Raw genomic sequence first — 23,716 nt, forward strand, 5'->3', positions numbered from 1 at the left:
ACAAATTGAAAATGATGTGCGTACTTCCATAAACCAAACGCTGTCCTCTCTGCTATCTTGCCGGGAGTTCGAAAAAAAAAAAAAAAAAAACCCACACACACAGGGTCAGGCGCAGGGCACAGACGCATCACAGCCTTTGACTTTACGATCACAGAGCTTCGGCTCCGCTGATACATCCGCAGGTGGCACAGTAGACCTAGGACTACTGTCTGACAAAAAGCAGGCTGCAGTCGGGATTTTCCTTTCCTTAAAATAACGGACTACTTTTTTAAAAAAAATAACGAAGTTACTGATTACTTACGCACGAAACTAACGCGTTAAGTTACAAATTTCAGGAAAAAAGTAATTAGAGTACTCTAACGCGTTACTTTGTAACGCGTTACCCACAACACTGACTGTGAAACATCAATTTACAAGAGTTGTTCATTGGTTTTAATGTATCACGTTGTTTTAAAATGTATATGTAATAAATAATTATTTTAAGATGTGATTCAATCAGGTGATGGCAAAGCTGAATAAAGCATCCATTACCTTGATCATTTTAACTCATCCTTGCTTGAATAAAGGTATGTACATCTAAACAGTATGTATATATGACCAAGTTTTTTTTTTTTTTTTTCTTGGCTAAATCTACCTAAACTACGCAGCTTCTGTTGCTAATTCAGAAATGCACAAAAGGTGTCAGTTTTACATTGAGCCCCCATATTCTCTCTCTGCCTGTCGTCTGGTCAGTGTAGTATTCGTTCATGGCCACTAGGGGCAGAAATGTGCTCGAAAATCAGGTCAGACGCGGCTCCAAATGTGTGTCACATCCTGGCGGAGCAACACTGAAGGAACAAAGGAGCTGGGGGTGAGTCCTCTCTAGCGTTGCCTTTTATTTCACACAATTGGTTTCCGCGTACAGCTTTTTTATCCATGTTATAATACATCAAACATAACCTTTTTAAAATGCAGTTCTCTGACATGTATCGTGATTTTAATGTCTTAAAGGGATGTCCGACTTTAGCGGTAACGTTAGCCCGCTAACGTTAGCTGGTGCTGTTTCGATAACAACGAGATGTGTTTGTGAAATACGACACATTAAAAGCTTTTGAAAACGTTAAACGCAATCCAAATAATCTAAAACACATGTTCTGCCTGAAAATGCAAAGACGAACTGTATTTCACATGGGATTTCACACTTAAGTTATTGAGCTAACGTAGCGTTAGCCAGTTTCATTCATTCATTGATATTTTGTTAGCATCTATATCGACTCGCGTTCGTTTCCTCGGGATGTTTATAGCTCGCCAAGTGTAACACCTTTACATTATACTTCCTGTTAATAACCATTAGTTTGTTATGTTCCCCATGTGGCTGTCGTTTTTATACATTTATCTTTAAATAAACCTCTTTGCGAGCTTCAAGCTAACTCGCCTCATTGTGTGCGACGTTATCTGCATTTAGTACAGGCCTGAGATCTAATTTAATTCTCCTTAGATCCACATCTTAGTTATTGTTATTATTATATAACAAACATGTGGCCAGTTCTAACAAACATGGTCTCGAATTTCACATTTAAAGCAGGTGGGTGTTTTGTTGTTAAACGGCCAGAAAATCTCAGATTAAATCAGTTTGTTGTGATGGTACTGTATGTTTTTTTTGTTGTTGTTGTTGTTTTTTTTGCACATATTGAAAGCATGCCTATTCGTCTAATAAGTTTTTGCCCTATTTCAGAACCAAATGGTGGGGATAGCCTGATATCCTCAATCCTACAAACAAGATGTCAAGTAAGAGCACGTTTCAACTGATTGATTTGACCACTTAGTTGGCTTAGACCCCCTTGAAGCCCACCCATCTTTATCAGATCTTCAGAAATGAGTTTATTAAAGATGCTTTACCATTCATTCATTTATCTGATATTACCACTTTCTTTAATTTGTAAATGTGTAAATATGGGTGTGCTTGTCCTCGTGTAATTGACTGACATTTTTGGTGTAACTTAATTTATACACATTGAACTGATGCAGATGTGACGAATAAGTAGGCTTTACCACTGGTTCATTTTTGATCGAGTTTCAAAAATGGATTAATTTTTTCCCCCTCCTTCTCTCTCATGCAGAGCGGCCACCCTATGCCCCAGCCCCCGCCCCAGCCCCCACAACAGTAAGTAAACTGAACATGCCAATCATCCATACAGTCCTTCCCCTCCATCACCCAAACCTTAGAGATGAGAGGTGAGGATTGTAGGAAGTACACAGTATCACATGGGGTGGATTTAGCTATTTTTAAGCCATTTTTTCAGGCTCTCTTAATCCGTAAGGTGCAGAGGAGACCTCTAACTTTAGACTCTAAAAGCATTTAATGAATAACCATTAGGCCTGCATGAAATGTCATTGCTATATTTAGTTATTCTGAAATGTGTATATTTACATAAAAAAAGGGATTTCAGCTGGATTAAGTTGAATAGAGTTAATTATTCTAGAATGATTGGGGTGATTTTGTCAAGTGAATATGCATAGAACATAAATAATGTTTACAAAGTTGGAATATGATGATCTGGAGTTTTTTTGTGAACCATCCTTCCGGAGCTGGCTTATTTGGGGAAAAAACTTCACATTTTACATTTGAGTGTACGCTTTGTCTTTTTTTTCTCACTTTTTGATCTATTCAATTATTAATAATATATATATATATTTTTATTAAAGCAAATAATAATCAAGTATTAAGCAAAATACATTTATTTTAACAAAACAGATGAAGTTAAAAATAAAAATCTAATATTTAATGAAAATGTAATATTACTGTTAAGAAATTAGAATACTACTATATGCGCCTTGTTTTCTTTTAATTTTTAAAAGTTAACCATCAAGCTTTTATTTTGAAGTAAAATTAAGAGTGAAGCCTGGTACAGTATTTATTTATCCGCATGCAGTTCGTGATATAGTGAGTGGCTTGGTTCATTTTCTGTGATGGTATCATGAGCTGCATGAGTGTAAATGCTTCACTTCAAATGGCAGTATTCCCGATCTGTTTATTGCACTATGAGATATCACAGAATTAATTTTCCTCATATATATTTTACGGTCATATAGCAATATTGATTTTATTGGGATATGTTCTGCATCCTTGACTTTATAGACTCATATGATGCATCTTCCTGGTTATTCATTAAACACTGTTTGGAGCAGTAAGTGTGTGAGCCTCCTTTTGTGCTTAGGCTTTCACATATAATTTAATCATTGCTCACTACAATACATACTGAGAGCCGTTAGCATTAATTTAGCATTGATGCTTCGCTCCACACGCATCCTTGGAAATCTCAAGTCCCTTACGGTTGAAATTTGATCCAAATCCCCTTTAATTACTTTTAGTGTCCCAGAACTGTTATTTTTGTCGGTTTAGAGACTGATTATTCAGGTCATACATCACCGAGAGCTTTGGCTCAAATACTCCCCATCTCGAGAGTTAACAAATCCTTCTAGCACCTCATTACGTCCCACTACAACCACCCATAGTGCCTGTGGCTTTGCTACAAATGGATGTAGAATAATGCAAGGGTTGTGCTGTTATCAAAGATGGCTGCTTTTTGCATGTTTTATGCAAATCATGACTGAAAACAAAAGCAGGTTCTCCTTTTTTTCATTTTTTTTGTCCCTTCCTCCCTTGTTTGTGTCATTTCTCATTCGTGTTTTGTCTCATTTGTCTCCATCAGCAAATGCCCACCACCCCTGGGTTTGTGGGGTACAACCCATACAGCCATCTGGCCTACAACAACTACAGGCTGGGAGGGAACCCCGGCGGGAACAACAGGGTAATGGTAGGACCGGTGCCAACTAGGGCCCTAGCGACAGCAGAGGGACTAAAAGCACAGACTAGAGGACGCTAAAGCTAACGTATATGGCCTGAATATGTAATCGAGTGAAATGCTTTGCTCTTACACTGTACAGACTCATTTCATAGAGTTGAAGGTGTCTGTTGGGTATCAGAGTCGAGTCTTGGGTAGTTGTGTAGCTCTCAATTAGTAGCTTCCATAATCTTCATGCTTCTGTGAAGCACTCACTCTCTGTCATGTCTGGATGGGAGTGTCTGACGCAGTATGAATTGTAGATTCAGAGTGATTGCTTCTCAGAACTGTTCCCCCTTTCCCCTGTTGGCCATCCTTTCACCTCATCATGCACAAGAGCTGACGGCCGCCTGCTCGCATGGCTTTAGATGCCCGTGCCAAACGCAGTAACTTGGCATGGCTTCTTGGCAAGCTTGAGGCATTTTAGCTGTTGACTGGTTTCATTCAAACCTCTGCAGATGCATTTCAGGCGTAAAAGACAGTGGCTTTGTGTCCAAAAGAGCTTAATGCATGGCCTTGTTGGCATAATGTTAATGTGCTGTATTTGGTTTGCCATTTAGGTACGTCTCCCGCCCCCTTTGCGAAGCGCCTCACACTGTCATTGTTTCTTTCAGTCGTGCTTCCTGTCTCTTTCTCTTCATAGTACTCCATTATGACAGTTCACTGTTTTCTGTGATGACCATGTGTGCCCTTTGTGGTCTCTAACACCCCGCGTGGGCCTCTTTCCCTCTCCCACAGAACTCCTCAGGGATCACTGTTCCTAAGCCGCCCAAACCACCCGACAAGCCGCTGATGCCCTACATGCGGTATAGCCGGAAGGTAAGCAGGAAGGTAAGACACCCACGGTGTCTGCTTTTACTGCTTGTAAATTGAGGAAAGTGCTTCTGCAATCAGCTTGAAGGCTGAGGGGCAGTCAGTGGTCTGATTCCACCCCTTCAGATGGTAGACCCCAACATCACTTCATTGCTTTTTTTCTGTTAAACAAGGCTGAGAAACTGACATTCGTTGCTTCTGATCCACTGAGCAAAGAAGTGTTTTAAAAGACGAACATAAAGAAGTTAGGTTTGTTAATGCTATTTGAATCTGTAGTAGTTCATGTTTTAATATTTTACATTTAAACATTGTTTAGATTCTAAACATGTTTAAGATACCTTTTCTCTCCTGTCCTGCATTCATGCTTTAGTTTTGGACAGAAATATAGGCAAAAATTGGTGCTCTATCTTTTTGGGAAAATGCAACCCTCTCCGCCCAGGAACCCAGGCTGCTCTGTGTCTGCTCTGAACTTACACTTGTATCTTCTTAGGTTTGGGACCAAGTTAAAGCCTCTAATCCTGACCTGAAGCTATGGGAGATTGGGAAGATCATCGGTGGCATGTGGAGGGACCTCACTGACGAGGAAAAACAGGACTATTTAAATGAATACGAAGCAGAGAAGGTTTGTCTTTTTCACTTTTTTTTTTCTCGCTTGGAGCAAGATTCTTGAAGATTCACTAAGCAATTTTCCTCCCCACAGATTGAGTACAATGACTCTTTGAAGGCCTACCACAACTCTCCAGCCTACCTGGCGTACATCAACGCTAAGAACCGTGCGGAAGCTGCTCTAGAAGAAGAGAGCAGGCAGAGACAGTCACGCTTAGACAAGGGCGAGCCCTATATGAGCATCCAACCTGCTGAGGACCCTGATGGTGAGATTAACGTGAAGTCATTTAGATGGCAAGAACATGACAATTTACATAAATGAACAAGCCCCCAACATTGTCTAAAAACGTCACTGAATTTTAAAATTTTCATATATTGTAGCTATTAGGGAAAAAGTAATTGCCAATTGGTTCATTTTGAAACTGTGGCATTTTTAATGAATCCTTTTTAAGTAGAAAGGTGCATCCACACAATTTTGTCCATTGTCCACAGTCGGGCTACCTAAATATATCAGCACCCTGACTGATGGCTTATCTTAAATACTGGGTTCCTGCGGCTCCTTAAAGCGTTCACTTTAGTTTAAAAAAAAAAGTATTCAAATACTTTAAATGGTGTAAGAAACGTCTTAATTATAATTTCAAGAGCTCTTACGTTTAGTGATGGAAAGACAAGATTAGCAATATGGTTTAATGTGACGATTAATGCTATGATTTCATTTGAATAAATATGAGGTGCACGTTCTAAAGTCAAAATGCACATAAATTAATGTCTAAAGGGAACCGACTGTCTTCAGAAAGGTTTTGATGGCGGTTTCATTTCATCTTGCCTGTAATGCCTGATAAAGTACAGCCATTACAGGGAAAACCACTGTACTTCAGCTGTTTCAAAAGCCCCTCTAAATCATGTCATTTTATGGTTAAGATACACTGTAAATAAAGTTCCTTCCTTGATATTTCTGTGTTAAAAATGTTTTTGATGGTCATTTCAACTCCTATCCTACTATCCAATTTTCAAAATGAAAAATAATTTTTTAAATCTGGGCTAGTTCAATTTATTTCAGCTACCAAAATCTGAAGATTGCCTGCCTGAAGGGCTGTACAGTGTACTGTAGCAATCGCGGCTCACTTTCAAACCAAGCAGCTTTCTTTTGGTCATTGTGGCTATTCTCTATAAACAACTTGTCTTCAACCAGTTTAAAGTCTAAATGAGGAGCTCTTTCTCCCTCATGCTAATTTCCGATTGCTTGCTTTTCCTTCTAAAATGACTGGATTCTGCCTATGAACAATAGCTGATCAGCGGTCAATGTATCTGCACTTTGAGTATTAATGGCAGGTGTTTTTATTGTTACCAATTAGTAAAAGCCATATTCTGAAGCTGAGTGTTTCTCAGAGAGATATTGTCAAATAATCTTTTTTACATTCTGAATTACCTACTTTTTTTTTTTACATTTATGTTTAAGGCTATAGATCATTTTTGTAAAGTGTTACTTTCAGCAGATGTCAGGGGTTTAAATAAGACAAAATGTATATATTATGACCATGTGGTAAGTAAACTACCTGGATTGTTCCAGTGAAATAATTGGCATCTAAATCCAGTTTATAATGGTTGAGCCATTCAGATTTTCTTTTACAAGCCTCCTGCTGAGAAGTAATTATCTGAAGAATTATCTTTGGTGCTAAATTTTAAAAGGAAGTTCTGAAACTTGTGCTTTTGAGGAAAAAAAAAAAGCGTTCTCTATTGCTTGCTTTCAATTATGAAATGTCTCTGTAGACTATGATGACGGGTTCTCCATGAAGCATATAGCGGCAGCTCGTTTCCAGAGGAACCACCGGCTCATCAGTGACATCCTGAGCGAGGTTGTGGTGCCTGACGTTCGCTCAGTGGTGACCACTGCTCGCATGCAGGTCCTCAAACGACAAGTCCAATCCCTCATGGTGCACCAGGTATGTTGGACATGTTAAACACACAAAGAAAAACTCAAGACGTGATAGTTTAATTGTTGTGTCTTGATTTCCAAACAGAGGAAACTTGAAGCAGAGCTGCTTCAAATCGAGGACCGACACCAGGAGAAGAAGAGGAGGTTCCTGGAGAGCACAGACTCCTTCAATAACGAGCTCAAACGGGTGTGAAATTCAGTTTGTTCTGTGAACTAATAGCCTTTGTGTTTAGCCTGAGCTCAGTCAGTGAGTGATGTGTGGTTTTTGTTTGTTTAGCTGTGCGGTCTTAAAGTGGAGGTGGACATGGAGAAGCTGGCAGCTGAAATGGCTGCTGCAGAGGAGGCAGCGCGCCGGAGGGCGGAGGAGAGGGAGCGGGAGGCAGCAGAGCAGGTGGAAAGAGCCGCTCAAGAAGAGCAACAGCCTGCCGCCGGCACCCAGGCCAATGCCAACCCTGAACAAACCTCTGCCAGCGAGGCCAAGGATGGAGAAGACAAGCCCACCCCTATGGAGACGGGTCAGACCTGCACCATTATGTTCTCTTACTTTGAATGTTCAACAAAAATGGATAAGATGTTTGGCTGACCTCTGTGTTGTCTGTTCTGTAGAGTCTCTGGCTGAAACTTCTGAAGCATCTCAGGAGGCTGAGCAAGGCCCCCCGGCTGCAGTCGGAGACAAGCCGGCCCAACCTGAGCCTGCAGAGGGCGCTACGGACGAGGGCACCAGTGACAGCACTGCTCCGTCTGAGAGCAGCTCTGGACCCCCAGCAGAACCCCAGGCCTCAGACACCCCTGAAGAGCGGCTGCCCACCCAGCCACAGTAATCCCACCCATGTTCTTCATGTTCATCTACACAGTCTCACTTTGATCTTGTGTAAAGTCATTCCACCTGCAAGTCAGTGTGTGAACAGTGAAAACTGCTCCCAGTCAATGTTGTACAGTGAAATGTTTTGGAAGGACAGCAGAATCTTAATTAGCACTCCACACACACACACACACATACACATCCATTCAGGTACACCCGTTTATTCGATCTAACCCTGATATTACAAGCCCACTTGAGTATTCCTAAAGCTTTATGGCCATTAAAAAGCTGTTTTATTGTAAAGTGGGCAAATGTTGAGGAAAATATAATGCTTGCATCCTGCAGTCACCAGTTGTTTGCGAAAAGCCGAAGTGCAAGGTTTTTTGCTGTTGCTTACCATGTTTTATCTTACTGTGGCACGATTATGTCATGGTATATATTTGTTTTATCTTTTCACAGTTTAGTTGAGTAGTCTGTGGATTGTAGCCCCCCCCACCGCCATGGTACTTAAAGCCATGCTACCACTCATGAATTTCCATCGCAACAGATTGACCACACAGATATAATACATGGACTTTAAGCCTCTGGATTAATGTTTTTGTATTGTTGCAATGTATTCCCTCAATAAAGTGATTTCTATGTCTGTTTTAAACATCTGCCCTTTTTGTGAAGTTTTGTGTTTTGCTAAATTTGCTGCTTAAGCTGTTGTGGTGTTGTTTATTCACATTGTTTCTAGATTCTGTAGAGTGATCAGATGCATTTAAAATAATTCCTAAAAGCTTCATTGGCCAAAAAAAAAAAAATATATATATATATATAATTTTCACCGTTTTTTTTTTTTCTTTTATCCTGACACAAAATGACCAGCTAACATTTATTGGCTAATCATATCAGAAGCACATGTGAAAGTGTGTACTCGTACGAGTCAGGTGAATCACTATGGTTGGGTTATCATAATACATAGTTTGTAAGAGAAGACCGATTGCTATAAAAGAGGGGAAGAAGCACTTCAATCATTGTATATCTTGTTAGCGATGTATGTTTACATCCAAAGAAACGTGCAGCCTTCATCGCGGTGCATCAAAATGGCCTCCCATCCAAGGAATTAGCTACAAAAAATATTGCACCATGAAAGAACCATTTACCAAATCAAGAACCTCAAGGAGAAAGGTTCGACTGCAGTGGAGAAGTGTGTCCAGCAAGTGCCAGGACGTCTCCTCCTGAGGAGTCTGCTACAGAATCGTGTCTCCGGCAGCACAGGGCTTGCTCAGGAATGGCAGCAGGTTGATGTTAAATCATCTGCGCAAATAGTGATGCCAAGACTTTTGGACAACGGCCTGGTGTCAAGAAGGGCAGCAAAGAAGCAACTTCTCTCCAAGAAAAATGCCAAGGAAAGCCTGAAATTCTGCAGGAAGTACAAGGATTGGACAGCAGAAGACTGATGCAAAGTTATTTTTCTGATGAAGCTCCATCCATGTATGGGGTTTTCAACCACAGGGGTGGGCTTTCTTATAATTCTGCACCATGTCACAAATTAAGAGTGATGAAGTGGCTCGAAGATCGTTATATTGAAATTTTGGATCCATGGCCAGGCAGCTCCCTGGATCTTGATCCCAGAGAGAACCTGTGGTCAGTCCTCGAAAGGCAAAAATTGTGATCAACTCTGAGAATTACTTAGGCAAGAATGGCTGGCCATCAGTCAGGATTCGGCCCAGAATCTAATATCCAGCTTACCAGAGTCAACTGCAGAGGTTATGAAGAACAAGGGTCAACACTGTACATATTAGCAATGTTATTATTGCCAATATATATAATTTATATTATATGCAGAGAGTACACAAAAAAAGTATTTGAAAACAAGTACTGTACAGGAAACATAAAATATCTGAATGAACAAATCAGTGCCTTATTCTTTGAAGATTTTTTTTCTTCACGTAACGGAACAGAAATCTCAAGTGCCTTAAAGGATGCGATAAACCTATATTTATCATTTATCATTGTGTGAAGACATTTCCAAAGCAACCATAGGGAAAAGACCTACACTCTCCTTATTTCATTTAACTCCAGGGCACTGCAGAGAGGCAGAGATATGGCACTAAAAATGGCTATGAGACCTTATTAGAAACAATAGCTCTATATCTCAGAGTACTGAATTATCATTAATCTCGGTGTCAGTTTAAGTATAATAATGTGTAGTAAAATTTCTACACTTTTTTTTTATTTATTTATTTATTTTTTTATTCCAAACCTGTATGACTTACTTTCTTCCATGGTACATAAAAGGAAGATATTTTGAAGAACAATTTTGATGATCATTGTAAAAAAAAAAAAAAAAAGATTTGTTTCTTGAAATATCTTATTTTATGCTACGCAACAGATATAAATACATTACGGTTTGGAACATCAGAGGGAGTAAATTACAGTTTTTTTTTTTAAGGGGTCATATGATGCGATTTCAATTTTTTCTTTTTCTTTGAAGTGTTGTTTCATGAAAAAGATCTGTAAAGTTGCAAAGACTAAAGTCTCAAATCCAAAGAGATATTTTTTTTTATCAAAGTTAAGACTCTGCCACGTCTCCCTACAACAGCTCATTTAAATACCCCCCCACATGTCTATGTCACGATGTGGGAAGATTTGCAAAATGCCGCTCCCAATTGTTCGCAAAGAAAGAAGGCATATATTTTATGCTCTCTGTTTCTGCAGGCGCCATTTCGTGGAAAAGCTGTGTGTTTCATTGTAAAAGTGAGACTATTTTGTTGGTTGCAGCAAGCCCGATGGCCGCTCCTTCGTCGAATCCGCCAGCTGTTCCTCCTTTTAGCCGCTGGCTGTTGCTCACTCAAACCGCTGGCCATTCCTCACTTTTTGCAAGGACAGTCTAGTGCTTGATGATTGCAACACGAGATTTGAGCAGTGTAGAGTAGCACTTGTTGTTTGTCATTTGTCCGATCACAAATGCAGACATGGTTTTATGTTTACGCGGCGCGACGCAACACGTAAAAAGACAGTATAAGTCATTATAATCAGTAATTATGTTCCCACTGGATGCAACTACTGCCTCGTTTTAATGTGTTTTATTGTTTTTGTCCTGGGACACGCCATTACAGTTGAGGGGAGTAACATTTCCATCAGACGCTTGAAACATTTGGCCAATCACAACGCACTGGATAGCTGGCCCATCAGAGCACACCTTTCTTTTCAGAGATATGAGCTTTGTAAAAATTGTGCATTTCAGAAAGGCGGGGCATAGAGGTGAAACAATCATGCACATTATGTGGACATTTAACATTTACATTACATTTAACCCAGCTGTTTCCTCCTGCGACAATCGAGCCCTTAACACTAGCATATGAATGAACACATACTTAAATTGAACTTATTTAAATATATTTAATTTAATCATGCGTACTTTAAACTTACACAACTGTGCAAAAGTCTTCGTCACGTTAGTATTTTCACCCAAAAGAATGGTGTTCGGCCAGTTATTTATATATTTTGCTGAAGTGTGTCAGTAGAAAATATCAGTTTACATTTCCAAACATTCATTTTGCCGTTGGCAGACAACTTGTGCATTCAAAATCGCACTAGATTGTTATTAAAATTAATGGCAAACTGATATTTCCTTCTGACACAGCAAAATATACAAATAACTGGCATAAAACCCTTTTTTTGGGGTGAAAATACTAATGTGCCTAAGACTTTAGCACAGTACTGTACTTTACAAACGACATTGTTGCTACTTTATAAAGAATGAGCCTACAGTAATTTACAGAACTGATTAAAGACAGTGACAGACAGCACTTACTTTAACTAAATATCAGAGAGATTGACAGAGATACAGTAGAAACATTATGTGTGGTTTTGTATTAAATAATGACCCAGATTGTGAAATACATTTATTAGACTTAGAGTGAGGGAAGCACAACTTGGGAAATGAGAGCACCTTAGGTGAATCTGTAATGTTCTTTAATGTTAACCATAGTTTTTTTTTTTTTTTTTTTTTTGTGGCTCTTTTTTTTTAAGTACCGTATTTTCCAGACTATAAGTCGCACTTTTTTCATAGTTTATCTGGTCCTGCGACTTATAGTCAGGTGTGACTTATTTATCAAAATTTATTTAACATGAACCAAGAGAAACATTACCGTCTCCAGCCGCCAGAGGGCAGAGATGCTGCTCAGTTCTCCTGTAGTCTACACTGAAAACATAGAGCGCCCTCTCGTGGCTGGAGACGGTAATGTTTTCTCTTGGTTTTCTTTGGGTCTAAATAAATGTGATTTATAGTCGAGAGCAACTTATATATTTTTTTTTTCCTCGTCATGACGTATTTTTGGACTGATGCGACTTATACTTAGGTGCGACTTATAGTCAGAAAAATATGGTATCGGTTCAGGCACCGGTACCATTTTAAAAATATCTAAATGGCACCGGACCCTACTTAAAAGTTATTATTTCTCACTGGCTCATTCACCAAATGGATGCTTTCTCTTTTTCCTCCACAAATTAAGCTACTGTTGGTAGTTCGGTAGCGAGACGTTTTAATAAATTAGCGTTTGCGATTGACAACGTGATTGACAATGTTGTGATAAGTAGGCTATACCAACTTTGTAACTCCTTACCACCCAACACTGGACATATGGACACCCATACAGGAAGCTATCAATCAAGAAGGTATCAGGGTTATTTTTCATTTTTATTTTTTCACTTGGATTAATCATTCATTTTGACAGCACTAATGTTTATTGTAAATAGGAAAACCATACAGTCTGCCCTAGGTACACCAATGTTGTCTATTGCCCTCGCAGATTCCTGCAGTTTGGATGTACATTTACATTACATTAATTGTTATTAATGACATGCCTCTGAAGTCTGACTTTTTGCATCATTACAATGCTAGGCAACTAGTCATCCTATCTCTAGTTCTTTAATGTATTTGCATTGTACTAAATTGCGTTCATTTTCAATGGGCATATATCCGGCTGAAACAGGTAGCCTAGTGCATCCCAAATTTTTCAACCTGAACATTTTAATATATCATTATAGTCATTATGGCACTATGGCCTTTAGAAAAACGTTTTTTTGAGGAGGTGGTACGGCCTAAGCTTTTGTTCTTAATGGAATTTTTAAACCAATACTTTTACACTTTTACTTGAGTAAAAAGCTTGTGTTTATACTTCAACCTCTACAAAAGTCTTTTTAAACCCTAGTATCTATACTTCTACAATGAATGTGAATACGTATGACACCAGTGGTTGGATCTCTGTCCATCTCACATGCTGCAGTGCATTTAACGGTTTCCTCTGACTCCTTTAACACAGGAAAAGACAGTGTTGTCAACCAAGAGAAAATATAGGCCTGTTTAACATGATCTTCACAACAGCTCTGGAAGCAAAAATAAGCAAATTCATCTGCAGCAAAGATGAATTTTTGCTGCATCGTTTTAAAGAATAAAAAGCATATCCAAAGTACATTTACAAGAGAATGTGAAGATGGTGTTAAAGGGATAGTTGACTAAAATTAATAAAAATTATTTCATAATTTACACATTATCATCATGTCATTACAAACTCAATCAACTCCTTTCTTTCAAGGAACACATTTGGGACAATCTGCTATAAATATCTCATTTTATGTTCCACAGCTGAAAGTAAGTCACCCAGGCTTCAAAAGACATGGTTAGTATCTGGGTGAACTATTTCTGCAGTGTTGTAAAAGCCATAACCCACCAAATACTTATTTTTTACATAGTGAAAAGGTTGTGATAACGTTATTATCTGACATATTTAATATGACAAATGCCGGTTTCTTTTTATTTTATTATAAATACGTTTTACACCATGTTGCTGAAACGTAGCCTATTTATAACGTATTTATCACATTACCATCTCTCCTTGCAACCTTTTAGCCTACTTGCCACGTTCTAGGTATTTCATTTGCTTCCATGTTTTCTTTTAATCAAAATGAAATGAAAATACCAATGGTAGCTGTTAGAAAGTTGTTAAAAAAATTCAAAATAAATAACAATAAATATCACATTTGTCTACTACTACACAAAAAAAAAAAAAAACTAGACCAAACTGTACAGATCTCATTAATAAAAAAAACTAAACATTTCTGTAAAATGTAAAGTATTTCATTTTAACTAGTTACAAATCATTTTATCGCAATTATAATAATAATTCTATTGCAATCTAATTAATTATTATTATTTATTTTTTTTTTTTTTTTTTTTTTTTTTTTGCAATCTTATTATTTGCACTGCTTGTTTCATTAGTGAATGAATCCGTGGTTTTGAACGAATCGACTGAGCTAATGATTCAGTGAGACTGAATGGCTCACTCTTTAAACCAGCGATTAGCCTCCACCTACTGGCTATTTTAGTTTATATTTAGAGTACTATATTATAATATATTTGTGTTTTTGTATGTTGAATCTAAATATTTCTAAATATTTAATAGTCGTAATTTTTGTTATTTTTGGACCAAAATGTATTTTTGATGCTTCAACAAATTCTAACTGATCCTCTGATGTCACACGGCCTACTCTGATGATGTTTTATTATCTTTCTGGACATGGACAGTATACCGTTCACACAGTTTCAATGGAGGGACAGAAAGCTCTCGGACTAAATCTAAAATATCTTAAACTGTGTTGCGAAGGTGAACGGAGGTCTTACGGGTTTGGAACGACATGAGGGTGAGTTATTAATGACATAATTTTCATTTTTGGATGAACTAACACTTTAAGCTACATTTTTGTTGTTGTTGCAATGTCTATTCAGTGTTTTAATTTAAAACAATAATGACTTCAGTGTACCATTGGCACACGATGTACCAATTATTAAATCTAATTCATTTGAGATTAATTGAGATTAATCCGATTGCACATTGTGTAATTAATTGGATTAAAACATTTTGAAAACATTAAAAATACATAATAAAATAATGCTGGTCTTGTTTTTATTATAAAATTCACAATTCATCATCGAAACAGTCAATTACCGATACAATCGATAGCAGCATCCCTGATGTGCAGCAGTTCAGCAACAAGCAAGAATCACACGATATGATCAACAGGTATATATGACAGCATCTGCACAAGAAGTCGAAGCTCCCTTCTGAGGGTTTTACAGTAGTCTCTCTTGGTAAGTGCATGGTGCACTCTTAGCCGCTGGTTGTCCTTGCCTCCTACTTGTCAGTGCGTCACAGAACAGGAAAGAAATAACTGCTGAAAAGAGTCAGCTGGGGCATAACACAAAAATTTATGTAACAAAGCTTAGACGTCAATTTATGTGAGCAGTCGCTGAAATAACTTGGCTCCCTGTGCAGCTTCAGACTTTGGGGACATCAGAGAACCTGTGGCCTGCTGCATCAAAACCCCTTAAGAAAATGCTTTGAGACAACTGTAACTGTTTCATCATTAATGGGTTTTTTATCTTGAGGGTTTGTTCACAACATTGTACTACATATTAGGTAATGACAGATTTGCTTTAAGAGCCATTTTCATGCATATAGTCCGATTTAACCACATATTCAGGATTCTGATGAACAAAAATATATAAGAATCAGCCGTTGAAAACCACATATTGTCTGTAGTGTTTCCACCCCTGTATAACATAATTATTCTTTCTTATTTTACCACATTTTATCATTTGACATATGTAATTAAATACAGGCTAATTAAATGTAGGAATGATTTCCTAATTATCTTGATATGGTCTAATCAGTCCTCAGGTATGAATATGCAGTGCTTAAATTAATTAAATATTGAAGGTGCACTCTGTAATTTCTATTTTTAACTGATTCATATTCATCCCAAATTTAACAGTGGTTGTGAACTGACATCTATCAACACGAAGCTGTTTTACTTTTTTTATTTATTTATTATTTTTCAAATTAAATCTTAGAAACATTTGTGTTCGTTCAGTACAGCTGGTCATGTGATGTCAACATGTTAGTGCCCATGAGGGGGCGACCGGCTCCATGCAGAATAAATCGCTTTTTCAAGACTTTTGGCTGTAAATGATTATAATAATATTTCTGTAAAAAGCTATTTCTTATAGTATGAAAAAACTATTTAGAATATATATATATATATATATACACCCAGTGCACATTTAAGTTTCATCATTTAGAGTAGGTGTTCTAATTCTTGTACATTATCAGTATCAAAATTATTGACACTTTTCTTGAAGTATACATTTTCATGAGCCTCGCGTTTCATTACCTATTCATAAGTGTTTCCCATTGTCTCATTCTCATTATGCTGGTAAGGTTTTTCATGTAAATGTGAGAGAGGTTTGATAGAATCTCAATCAATTAGCTCCGCTTGCCAAATGTAAATACGTGGGAGGGTGGGAGGAGTCTTGTAACAGCGCGTCAGTGTATGTGTGCGTGTACCGGTGCGTAAGGAGGGAAGCAAAGCATCGCGCCAGAGTTCATCGCAGTCTGGAGCTTTGCATTACATGTTCGCACTCCGCACAACTCACTCCAGTGTACAGGCTCGCGCAAACTTTCCCCTTGTTGAGAATGGCAGAGCAATCGAACAGCGATGGAGAGGAGAGCAGCGCACCCATGAGGGGCTTCGCCCGACAAGGTGCCCTGAGACAGAAAAACGTTCACGAAGTTAAGGACCACAAGTTTATCGCTCGCTTCTTCAAGCAGCCTACTTTCTGCAGCCACTGCACGGACTTTATCTGGTAAGAGAGTTTGTGCGCTCTAGGTTAATTCCCCACTGAAGTGTATGGCAGGCTGTTTTAACATTCATTCATTAAAACTAAGTATTATTCTGTTGCTAGTTGTTATTTTTTTATTGCTCGGAAATAATCCAGTAGTAACCAGTAGCCTTCAAATTTACATGCAACTTTTTTTTAGAAATGCGTGTACGTATTAAACAGATACTTTTAGAGCTCTTTTCATTAGTTACTAGTAACAAATCTGGTGCTTTATATCCCTTTTGCTATAACATTTTCTTTTTATTAATAGAGAGATGCTAGTATCCTTAAATGTGGCACTAGTATATGTATTAAAATGTATTCTTATAGGCAATGACTTGCCAGGACTGCTTGTATGCTGTTAATTTAAATGTCTTATTATTAATTGACTTTGAAACTTTTCTAGTAAAAATGCAATGGAAAATACACTTTTGTCTAATAAATGAATAATACAAAAAAATAGGCACAGTAAAATAAAAACAGATTCTAGTTAATTTAAGGAATAAATGTTAAAATAGCTTTCCATAGATATGTACTTGTTACTGTTGGAGATCAAGTGTGCACTGTATCAAGACCTAATGTGCTGTCTATCTAGACAGCATCATATGTAGACTCGGCTGACTCTAAACAAGCCTAGAATGGCCAAAATGCTTTTGGTAGGAGCTCACTTGGTTTCGAGCCACTGCTTTATTGATTTCCCAAAGTAAAGTATGTAAAGTAAAAATGTTCAATTAAATGTAAAAATATGAATGAAAAATGTAGTTGCAAGACAATACAAGAAATAAGAAATGAGTCATACTACATGAGGCAACAGCCAAACCACAAAGTGATGTAGTTCAAGTCTAAATGTTTAAAAACTATGGTTTTATATTTTTTTCAATGAACCCTTGTTTTTTTTTCTTTCAGGGGTTTTGGGAAACAAGGATTTCAGTGTCAAGGTAGGAATTTATTCATTAAAGATTTTGAAAGATCTTTGAAAGTGTAAAGTACCTTTGGTTGTATTTGTAAGTGTCTTGCAGCAACAGTAAATCCTTTTCCAGGACTATCGGTATTGTATATTTGACGTGTATCAGAGCTTTTTTGTTGTGATGGTGTTACTGGAGGACACGCTGACAGTGTTTAGAGTCTTGCATGAACTTATAAGTTCCATTCTGAAGGATGCCTTGAGTTTTCCAGAGGTTTCCACCAGTGTGATTTTCTTGAGAATCTCACAATGGTGCCTCAAGTATATTTCATTTTTATAGAGTAGATATTATGGTATTATACAAAGCATCTTGACAGTAAAATGGAAATTACTTTAGAAGGTTTAATAACCCAGAAATTTTCACACTGGAAAAATAGATGATCCTGCAGATATTCTTATTAGGCAATCTTCAATATGTACATATCTCATTTAAATTAGATTTTCTAATCATTTTGACAACAGAAATCTGATTCTACATGCCCACTTGTTCAGATTTGAAGCATATGATATCCTGATTGCAGATGTTCATGCCTCCCATTTGTCTCATGAATATAATTATCAAATTTCTGCATGACGGCTTTCACATTGGAGTACGAACACGTTAGGCATTTCTCATATGAAATCATGGTGAAAATACAAAGAGGCCATCCGGATAGCTTTTTTCAAACTCCTGCACGAGCAGTATGAATTGGAAGTGTGACGTTTTGGCACATTTTCTAACATTGCAATTTGTACCTGTAGACCTGTGGCTAGCTGTGTTCTTCACTGTATGAGGCTAAATTACCCTGGGAAAGTAATTTTAATTCCTGCTTCACTCTTACGCACTAAAGGCACTGGATGTTCTTTAAGGTGACTGCAATTACAGGTCACGGTAGGTCAATAACAGCTTGCACTTTTCGTTTTTCACCGCAGTTTTCAGCTCTTGTTCTAATTACAGATGCACAGTTGAGTGTATGATGACTTTACCCACTGCTCAATCTTTCTCCTCTCTCCCTCTGTTCCTAGTTTTTTTTTTTCTCTCAGACATGCTCTTTATCTATTCACATCTTCTCTAAACCAGTTGAAATCCTCTATTGATTTGCAAGAACAGCCCTGACTGTATCTGGAATACTGGACCCAATAGGAGCTGAGGGAGAAAGTGAATGTTTCTGCAAGGCAATGCTCAGACATGCTGAAACCTGAGGTTCTCTGCTGGAGAGCAAAGCTGTCTGTGCCTCCTGAAGATTATGCCTAGAAGAGTAAAGCTCTGTTAGAACAGTGTGGGAACTATACATCTTGTTCATAATTAGTTTATTGTAGCCTCCTTTTGATGTGTATTGTGAAAGAATACTGCACTAAATGTTTATGCTATTTTTGTCTTTTTTTTCATCTCGGCAGTTCCATTCACTTTAGTTGAATAGTAGAGAGCTTTGGGTGAAGTGTTCCTATAAGGGAGCTTTCATACCTAGCTTGGTGCAGGTGTTTGTTTCGGAAACTGATGTCTGATGTTTTTTCCCTTTGTTCAGTTTGTTTTGGCATATGTGAATATGTCAGTTGCACTTAGATTTAGATTAGACAGATATTTTACTTTTCCAAGGATGGTTTCTGTAACATTCCGAAATATTCAGTAATATTCTAGTTCATTGTTCCTCAACACTGCTCCTGAAGACCCACAGTCCTGCAAAGTTCACCTGGCCTGTGACTTTTCAAGGTCCTGAAGACCTTGATTTGCTGGTTCAGGTGTGTTTGATTAGGTTTGGAGCTGAATTCTGCAGGACATTGAGTCCCCTGGAAGAGGGTTGAAGACCTATGTTCTAGTGCTTTCTGGAACATTCCAGAACATTGTGACTAATCATAAAGACCAAAATACACTTCTGAAGTTTTGGACGACTCTCAACATGAGGATAGGAGAGGTGTCAGTGAAAAAATGGGAATAACTCATCTGAAAAAGTAACAGATATTTTAACATAAATATAACAGTAAGAAGTTACTTTACTAGTTACTTTAAAGAAGAAATCTGATTATGTAACTCGCGTTACTTTTATTGCGTTACCCCCAACACTGAATATTTACAGCTCCTGGGTCACCATGACTCGAGATGTGTTACCCTGGACCACAAAACTTTAGACTTATTTCTAGCATTAGCCAAAAAAATGTTGTATGGGTAAAAATTATAGATTTTTCTTTTATGCCAAAATCATTAAGATATTAAGTAAAGATCATGTTCAATGAAGATATCGAGTAAATTTCTTACTGTAAATATATTGACATTTATATGTATTGCAATTTTTTAGTAATATGCATTGCTAAGAATGAATTTGGACAAATTCAAAGGTGATTTTCTCAGTAATTTCGAAAAATTTACACTTAAGACTAGGGATGCACGATAATATCGGCACAATATCGGTATCGGCCGATAAAAGCTCAAAATGACCATTATCGGTATCGGCCGATATGAATATTTCTGCCGATGAGCCAAACCGATATTCTCCAAGTGAAATAATTGACCTGTTTTTCAGATGTGAATGTCAGTCTACATTTGTAAAATAATACATTTATGGTAGAATCAGTACAGAAGAGATACATGGATTTCTCTTCAGTAAAATTAAAGTTTAAATATATCAGTATATATTTGTATATATATCGATATCGGTATCGGCATCGGCCAAAATTATTTTGAAAATATCGGCATATCGAATATCGGCCAAAATCCAATATCGTGCATCCCTACTTAAGACTGGTTTTGTTGTCCAGGGTCACATATAAGGTGTGGACATTGAATGTGGGGCTATTGCGAATTCTCTGGTGCAAAATTTTCATCCAATTGCATGGATTTCTTTTCTAATTTTCCCCATGAAAAATGTCATTGCGTAGCCTACATCAAAGGAAATAATAAATTATTTTGCATTCAAGACTTTTTAATGTAACAGTGACTCCATCTGCTATTAAGAACAAATAACAAGCTGTTCGCTCACTGGCAATTTTTGTGTGCATTCAAAAAAACAAAAGAGACTATGAGGAAGGTTTACATATTCCTATGGAATACAGGCAAGGCTGTGATCTGGTTCTTGCTTAATCATGTGGAAAACTGTGAGTAAATAATAAAAGAGGATTTCCTCTTGCTGTCAGCTTGATGGTGAGCCAGCTGCTTAGGAGAGCCTCTTTTGCCTCCTCAGTCTTAATTGCAAAATTACAAGTTTGAGGAAAGAGCTGGATGGAGCTGAGAAAGAGAAAGAGAGGAACAGACAGATGAAGAAGTGCATACATAATGATAAGGGAGCAACAGGGTCAGCAGAAAAAGTGAGAAATCAATAAGTGTTAGAATTTTTTGTTGAATGACAATATTTAAGAGTGAAGGATTGAAGTCATCATTAATGTACACTCGTTTCTGCGATTGAATGCCTGTTTAACCAAAAAAGTAAATTGATATAAAATATTGGTTTTTGGTTTAAAACTATTATGTGAGAAGAAAGACAGTAGTGATATGTGTGATGATTGATATGATATTATAGTTTTAGCGATTGACCAATCACTTACAGAGACTTACAGAAAGTCTCTTTAACAGCAGTTATCATTATTTGTACACCTAACACCTTTCAAAATCACCCTGATGATTTCACTTGTATGTCTCCAACCACTCACCTTCTGTCTAAATGCCCTTGTAAATCAAAGCAGACTGTGATTGCATTTATATATTTGTGATGCAGGGGGTGTCTCACACCTCGCTATGTTCGGTGGAAAGGCAGAACATAACCACATCTGAAGGTGTAGGTCTTTAAAGCCTCTATAAATAGCATAAGTGTTCCATGAAGCAGTGCTTAAATAAGGTTTGGGGGGGGGGGGTATGTGTGGGTGTTCAGGGAGATCAGTAGTTTATGAAAACGCATAGAAGAACCTCAATCATTAAAGAACATGGCATCAGTTCATATACGTCATCACCCTGTTCTTGCAAGAATAATTTATGTGTTTGCTCCATTTTAGCAGCTTTGGAATGGCATGTTTTAGACCGTAGCCTCATTTTGATGGGGGAAAAATATAAATGATCAATAGTGACACAAGGCACTGCTGTGCTCTACTGTAGAGATGAGTGAAGCTGTGTGTATCAGCCACGAGTAAGATTTTATTGCTGTGAGGTTTCTAAGAAGAGTTAGTTTTTAGTAATTTACAATTGAAATATCAACTATATGGGACAAATTAGAAAATTGTTGACAATCAGTAAGAGTACAGCTATATACAATATAGTTAGCATATTTTACGTTTTAGAAAATTTTTGATGAGATATGTTTGTTTTCTTATTAAAATGTTTGACCTTTAATTGCAGACTTTGATATCGTAGCAATTCTCAGTACAATTTGAAACACTGAGATCTTTTCTGAGACTCTAGACTAGAGGATGCTCATTAGAGACTGCTGTTTTCCTTCAGGAGAAAAATGTGAGAGGCAGACATCTCCATTTGCCCTCTGTGATATCACATTAAGTACATTTACAATGCACTTTTAAAGTTTGATTTTAGTCAGAATAGATTTCAGAATAAAACAATAAGTCAAGTGTCAATAAACTAGTGGTGGGCCGTTATCGGCGTTAACGTGCTGCGTTAACGCCAGACTCTTATCGGTTGATAAAGAAAAATATCGCCGTTAATCTGTTTTCAAAGTTGGGTTGGGAGCTGGGTCTATACTAAGCAAGCTATGATGACTTTCAGCTTGATATTTTATATAACCGACTGGCTGAGGCCAGCCTAACGGACAGCGACACTGAACCGAGCTCTCTTCTGCACTGGAACGAACAAAAACAAATCGCAGTTTGAAACAAACAACAAGATGTGAAAGAGCCCGATTCAGTACTCGCTGTGTTCAGGGCTCACGCAGAGAAAGGCGACTCGAGAAGCAAAAAATAAACATTTTCAAGTGTTTTGATCAAAACACTTGAACATCGAATTTGCTTATTTTTGCTCTAGTGTCGACAAATACATACGAAATATGTCAAAATATCCACCTTGGAAATTATGCTCGAAAAAACTGTCATTTATTTCTTAAGTGAAAGTAAACAGTTGAGGAAAAATGGGATGTGTATTATATTGGATGCGTTCATCGTCTCTTAAAGTGAGCTGCTGGCTGCTGTAATGTTAATCCAAGAAAATGAAAATCACTCACTGCTCTTGACTACTTTGTAGTTTTAACAGTCAAACCAAAAATTATTCAGACACCAGATATATTTTTTGATCTATATAGCAAAACTGTAATAACGTGAGAAATGTTGAAGGTGTCTGAATAAATGTAGGTTTCATTGTATATTTAATTTTTACATTGAAGACTATCCAGTGCTTTTTTACATTTAATTATTTAGTTTCTGTACCTTGACACCTACAAACTTGAAAAAATCTTAAACATTGCGTAAAAAGCACAAATAAATAAAAATAAACGAACATACAAATTAAACAATTTCAAACAGGGCCCACTGGTAAAAACTTCACCGGGTCCCCGCTTGTGCAATGTGGAATTAGTTTACAGCTTTTTCAAGCAGTTTGTGATGCATTTTGGAAACAGGAGATGTACATTTCCAATGCACCATCTAGCTTGATAAACCCCTTCTAAAAGACTTTTATTTGGGTAACACACATATTCTGAATGCCGTCAGCAGAATTTGAATGAGCCATTTTAATCTAGATCAATCTAGATTAATTTCAAGATCACAGTGAGATTAATCTAGATTTTAAAAAATAATCTATGCCCACCTCTTTTTTTTTTAATAAGTGTAATGTAAATAGTACCACTGAAATCGCATTGGTCGTGTAGAAACCAGTGCAATTTACCACAGCGTTGTACACTTGCAGAAGTGATTTGTGACCTATTTAATCCTTCAGATATTAAATTTCCACAGCACTATTTGATTATTCAAACTATATTTGTGTATTTAATCGTTCAAATATTTTATGTTCTTAACCATATTCAGAGGCCTCATGACTCCTGGTGGATTGGTTTTCTGGAGAAGGATTCATAAGAATTTTTCAGTTCAATTCACGTTTATTTGTACAGTGATTTTCGTCAAACAAGTCATTGCAAAGCAGCTTCACAGAAAAGTTTCT

The 23,716-nt window shown here is 37.4% G+C and overlaps 2 protein-coding genes across 6 annotated transcripts in view; both read left to right on the forward strand.

Annotated features, from left to right (window-relative positions):
* The first annotated feature begins 782 nt into the window (after positions 1 to 782).
* Positions 783 to 8,630, forward strand: LOC113070456 (SWI/SNF-related matrix-associated actin-dependent regulator of chromatin subfamily E member 1-like). 4 transcript variants are annotated; one of them, XM_026243736.1, is made up of 11 exons: positions 783 to 850; positions 1,715 to 1,767; positions 2,100 to 2,143; positions 3,693 to 3,797; positions 4,563 to 4,655; positions 5,128 to 5,259; positions 5,338 to 5,509; positions 7,014 to 7,186; positions 7,265 to 7,366; positions 7,457 to 7,694; positions 7,786 to 8,630. In XM_026243736.1, exons 2-11 carry the CDS (start codon positions 1,761 to 1,763, stop codon positions 7,998 to 8,000), a joined length of 1,281 nt encoding a protein of 426 aa, XP_026099521.1. In that variant the 5' UTR covers positions 783 to 850; positions 1,715 to 1,760; the 3' UTR covers positions 8,001 to 8,630. The 4 variants fall into 4 exon arrangements, with proteins under 4 accessions (XP_026099521.1, XP_026099523.1, XP_026099522.1 ...); XM_026243738.1 differs by having other exon boundaries at positions 4,563 to 4,643; XM_026243737.1 differs by having other exon boundaries at positions 784 to 850; positions 3,693 to 3,791.
* A 7,743-nt stretch (positions 8,631 to 16,373) lies between these two features.
* The window catches only part of LOC113070457 (protein kinase C beta type-like), a 111,883-nt gene continuing 104,540 nt past the window's right edge, over positions 16,374 to 23,716 (forward strand). Inside the window, exons 1-2 of one of the 2 annotated variants that reach the window (XM_026243742.1) lie at positions 16,374 to 16,673; positions 17,595 to 17,626. In XM_026243742.1, coding sequence (XP_026099527.1) covers positions 16,504 to 16,673; positions 17,595 to 17,626 — 202 coding nt within the window. In that variant the 5' untranslated portion in view covers positions 16,374 to 16,503. The remainder of the gene's footprint in view (positions 16,674 to 17,594; positions 17,627 to 23,716) is intronic. The other variant, XM_026243740.1, reaches the window with a different exon arrangement.

Source organism: Carassius auratus, unplaced genomic scaffold, assembly GCF_003368295.1.
Source record: "Carassius auratus strain Wakin unplaced genomic scaffold, ASM336829v1 scaf_tig00004288, whole genome shotgun sequence".
Lineage (NCBI taxonomy): Eukaryota > Metazoa > Chordata > Actinopteri > Cypriniformes > Cyprinidae > Carassius > Carassius auratus.